This window comes from Montipora capricornis, chromosome 11 (assembly GCF_036669925.1).
Source record: "Montipora capricornis isolate CH-2021 chromosome 11, ASM3666992v2, whole genome shotgun sequence".
Classification (NCBI taxonomy): Eukaryota; Metazoa; Cnidaria; class Anthozoa; order Scleractinia; family Acroporidae; genus Montipora; species Montipora capricornis.
The window spans coordinates 32,671,214-32,676,213 of NC_090893.1; the positions used below are offsets into that span (position 1 = coordinate 32,671,214).

Below are 5,000 nucleotides of genomic sequence, written 5' to 3' on the forward strand. Positions count from 1 at the left end.
TTGATTTGACCTCGGATCCAAGCTCCGTGTCGTGATACAGTATCACCAGCTGTTAACTTCATCAGCTATCGTGTAATCGGAAGCAGAAAATGCTCATTTCCAGCCAAGTGCGTGGGGATTTTTGACGACGAAACATTCACCGAGGTTCGCAAATGATGTGGCTTTAGCTTTGCGTGAAAAAATCGCGGCAGGGATGGATTTTCCAGTCGCAAACCGCCTCTGAGCTGACAACGGTCGGAATCGTAGTGTGCAGCCTTGACTTCGTCTTAGAACATTGAAAACACGGAATTCCCGCAACGGTAAAATAAGCTCCAAAAGGCACAAAAATACACCAGAGGTAAGTCATTTTTATTCATTTTAGTGAATGAACGTTAAATTCCTAATAAGTAGTTTCTTCGAAATACATTTTAAGATAAAAACTAGCGATAAAATTTTTCGACGTTTCGATCTCGCTGAGATTATTTTCAAGTTTGAAAAAAAGTGAATAAAACTTTGCTTATAAGAAGTAAAATCACACGTGAGAATATTAAAAGCGATAAAATTGTGGAAACATGTACTAAGCGTTACAAAAGGTAAGTGATAAAAACTAAAAAAAGGCTAGATAAAGATAAAGCCAACTTTGAACACGCAGTCTGACTCCATCTGTCCAAAGTTATTTTTATAACTAGGAGTATTTCATATATTCTTTTTTAAAGCGTTTTGTCCTATTGTTATCTAGCCTTTTTTTTTAGTTTTTATCACTTACCTTTTGTAACGCTTAGTACATGTTTCCACATTTTTATCGCTTTTAATATTCTCACGTGTGATTTTACTTCTTATAGGCAAAGTTTTATTCACTTTTTTCAAACTTGAAAATGATCTCAGCGAGATCGAAACGTCGAAAAATTTTATCGCTAGTTTTTATCTTAGAACGTTAAATTGAGCGTTTTTTAGGCTTCATAATCTTCGGTATTTTATTTCCCTTCCAAGGTCACCATATAGTCACCATGGGGGATCGATCCTTCATGGCGGCAGCGCCACGGCTTTGGAATAGTCGAAACGTCGAAAAATTTTATCGCTAGTTTTTATCTTAGAACGTTAAATTGAGCGTTTTTTAGGCTTCATAATCTTCGGTATTTTATTTCCCATACAAAGTCACCATATAGTCACCATGGGGGATCGATCCTTCATGGCGGCAGCGCCACGGCTTTGGAATAGTCTTCCCATAAACATTAGATCTGCTTGCACCACAAGTGATTTTAAACAGAAGCTTAAGACATTTTTATTCACCAATGCATTTTGTTAGTATAGTTATTTTATATTTACATTTTTACAGTCTTTTTAGGAAATTACTTTTTAATTGTAAATAGTGTAGTTTTCGTCTTTGTGATTCCATACTAATTGTAAGTAGGTTTTATTTTTTAATTTATTTTAAATGTAATGTAATGCCTGTAATGCGCATTTGATTATTCTTATAGAAAATGCGCAATATACTGAAATATTAAATATTATTATTATTATTATTATTATTATTATTATTATTATTATTATTAAAGTCTTACAACACGTTTAAATTCTCAACGGCTGCCTGTAACGCAACACCACTTTTACTCAAAGGTCATCTTCCACTAGTAATCAATTATTACACGCTCTCTAGTGACGCGAACTTGGGCTGCCTATGAGTAGAGCAGTATTTCTGTCCTCGTCCGCTTGAATAATGCGGACCTGCGTGAAAACAACCAGCGATTAAATTTCACAAAAACCACAGTCCAGAAGATGAACATGACGGCAATGGAGAGATATTATACAAAACAATAACCAAATGAAGATGACACCTGCTTAAAACTCCGTTGCTATGCTCGAGAAAGTTTTTTTTTTTTTCGGTAAAAACCTTTCATCCCTTCAACAATCGATCCTCTGTTGGGTTCCAGTCCTTCCCCGACATGTCACGCTATAGCGTGACAAACGAAATTTTCCAATAGCTTTACAAAATCACATTGATTTTATTCGTTTAGATCATCGGTGACCCTTATTTCTTTAATCATCAATCACTTACTTTACTTACTATCTACAAAACATGATGAAATGAAAAAAATCCTACCTTAAGAAGTTATCATTTTTTTAAAAATTTCTTTCCTCGTGCCATCGAATTCGGTAGTGATTGCAGCGGATAGAGCTTACGAAAACGCTCGTCGAGGATGAACTCTACTGTTTATGGCATCCCTAGCGACATGCAATTATCTAAAAATCCCACTCCTAAAAACCTATGCACGGAAACCTTCACTCTAACAGTTTATTTTTATGATTTTAGATGGATTAGGAGATGAGGCTACATCTCGCTATTATAACCGATTTCTCGAAATTAAGGCATTTTTCCACTGCCATTTTCTCCGAAACAAAGTCGCTAACCCCCATTTTTTTTTCATTTTTGGAGTAAGTACTGTTTAACTCATAGGGTTAATATGGAAGATGGAGGCTGAGGGTAATGGGCTCCTGCCACTAAAGGAGACCATATGGGCGTGGCTCAAGCTTTTTGTGACCCCTAAAGGAGACCAATCTGGGCGTGGCTTAAGCCAATTTTGACCCCTAAACGAGACCTTGGAGGCTTAAAATATTGGCGCTTTGCCCGGAAACCCTAAGTGAGACCAAAATCCAAAATTTACACCCCTAAGCGAGACGACGACCATCCCCGTCTGTTTCATCTGGGAGTCCCCCTCCCGGGTTAAAACCCCGGCCGATTCGACACGCAAATGAACAGACAGTTGAAGGTTAATGAATAATTCATAACTAAAAGCATTCATTGAAATGTCAGCTATTGTTTCCAGTCAAAAATACAATTACGAATGCAATACTAGGATAGATTAAACAAGATTGCCCTTACCGATCTGCAGTCCTCGTCCTCCTCCATTTTTGAAAAGACCGAGACGATATGCAACACCACTGACAAAGTACTTTGTGTAAAACCACTGAAAATTTATTGGAAACCCAACCAAAATAAAAAAAAACCGCCAAAAAAATTCCGCCAAAAAATCCTAACTCGAAAATCCAACTCGAAATCCAACTCGAAAATCCAATTCGAAATCCAACTCGAAATCCAACTCGAAATCCTAACTCGGTAAATAGGCAACCTCCATCAAAAAGAGTTATCGATTCTTATTTTTTACCATGCACAAAGTACACACGAACTCATCGTTAAATCTTTCACCATGTTGTTGATGTAAGCGTAAGATATCTATTTGAAGAAATAAAAATAAAAGCCAATCAAAACTCGTTCTTTCAATGATGTTATGAATCGGGGGTATTAAATAACCAATCAAATCATTTTCCGCAAATTCCAGAAAAAACCACGTGGTATTTAACAAGATTATCAATGGTAAATCACAGACGCTCCTCTCCGATCTTTTTAGAAGAGCGGTGGCTGTACACACTATTGATCGATCCTGTCTTGGGTTCCAGTCCTTCCCCGACGGAAGTGGTTACAATGGGGTACAATGGTACAGCATGCAACTATCTAAAAACCCCACTCCCATATTTCTGTGCACAGAAATCTTCATGCTAACATGTTATTTTTTATGATTCTCGACGGATGAGCAAATTAGGCACATCTCGTTATGATGACCCATCTATCGCAATTGTGAGGCATTTTTCCCTCGCCTTTTTCTCCGAAACAAAGTCGATGATCCCCCCCCCCCCTTTTTTTTTCATTTTTGGAATAAACAATTTATGACCTAACTTCAGGCTAGAAATGAAACAAATTTCAATGTGGGAAGATTTTCGCCCGAACGTCCTTAAATTGACCACCACCGCAAAGAATTCGAATGCTGACGTTTCTAGCTTTAGCCCTTTGAAGTTTACGCTAGTCAACTTACAATATCAACTGAGTTGGTAAAACCCATTTCTGTGGTCATGACTTTGGTTTGCGAAATTGTTTGGACTGTAGAAACTGCAAACTTGAAGGTCAGCTTCAGCGCGGTGATCCAGAATGAACAGGAAAGCACCAACTTTAATGTCCTCGTCTCAAGGTTATGAAGAGCCGGTGGAAAAGGGAGAAAGATAGTGGAGTGAAAGGGTAGAGATCAACTATCATTTGAATAATATTAGAAAGCCTCTACCAACGCAGTTACTTCCGGGTGTATGATGCGTGAAAACGCACTCTGGCAGGTGGGATTTCATTTTGGGACAACTACAAGAAGACTCCACTTTATTGAGGGTGCGTTCGATTGACCCTATTCTGGAATAGGAATACTCGGGAGGGTTAATGATTTAAAACGGCGGCGTTTTGAAGCAACAAGGATAATAAAGATGTCATTAAAGTAGCATGTTAGCAGGTCATGAGCACAGAAATGCGTTTATCAACTTAGTTGATATATTAAGTTGACCAGCGTAAACTTTGCTCTGACAAAGGGCTAACGCTCGAGATGAAGATAATTTTCACGTGAATCTCCGTAAAAACGAAGGATTTCCAACCGTCTATTCCATGTATTCCTATTTCGGAATACGGTCAATCGAACGCACCCTTAATTAGTTTAGAAAAATCCCTCAATTCGCATACGATTTGGTATGATTTAATACAATATTGCGTAGTTAAAAAATTGATGAAAATCGCTGGGCGGTTGAACAAGCTTCTGCTTAATAAATATTGATTTAGAAATAAGTTGCGTAGAGATCTGAACTCATAGTAATTTAACACCAAATAACTCTACATAAAATTTGACCTTAGAGTCTGAAGCTCTCTGAGCTTGCCACGTTGATTTGATAAGAATATCATTCTTGTGTTGGCGATTGATATTAGATCACTAGAAAATTGTTAGCCCTTGGAGGGCAAAATACTGATGCCATGCGATTTGTGTAATAGAACAAAGGAGAGTAATATCAGATTCAATTCTCTTGCTGTTGTGGAACTACTCGTTTGGTGTGGGACGCGATCAGACAGCGATCTGAGCGTGGATTACTTGAACTTATAAATTCGTGCGAACTCTGTGGATTTGCAGGCAACTATGACAATCCTGCTTCCCAAAAAC

The 5,000-nt window shown here is 37.8% G+C and overlaps 1 protein-coding gene across 1 annotated transcript in view; it reads left to right on the forward strand.

Moving 5' to 3' along the window:
* Nucleotides 1-4,708: 4,708 nt before the first annotated feature.
* Nucleotides 4,709-5,000, forward strand: part of LOC138024851 (uncharacterized) — a 25,413-nt gene continuing 25,121 nt past the window's right edge. Inside the window, exon 1 of the mRNA XM_068872043.1 lies at nt 4,709-5,000. This exon is cut by the window's right edge and continues 82 nt beyond it. Within this exon, the coding sequence (XP_068728144.1) occupies nt 4,977-5,000 (24 nt within the window). The 5' untranslated portion in view covers nt 4,709-4,976.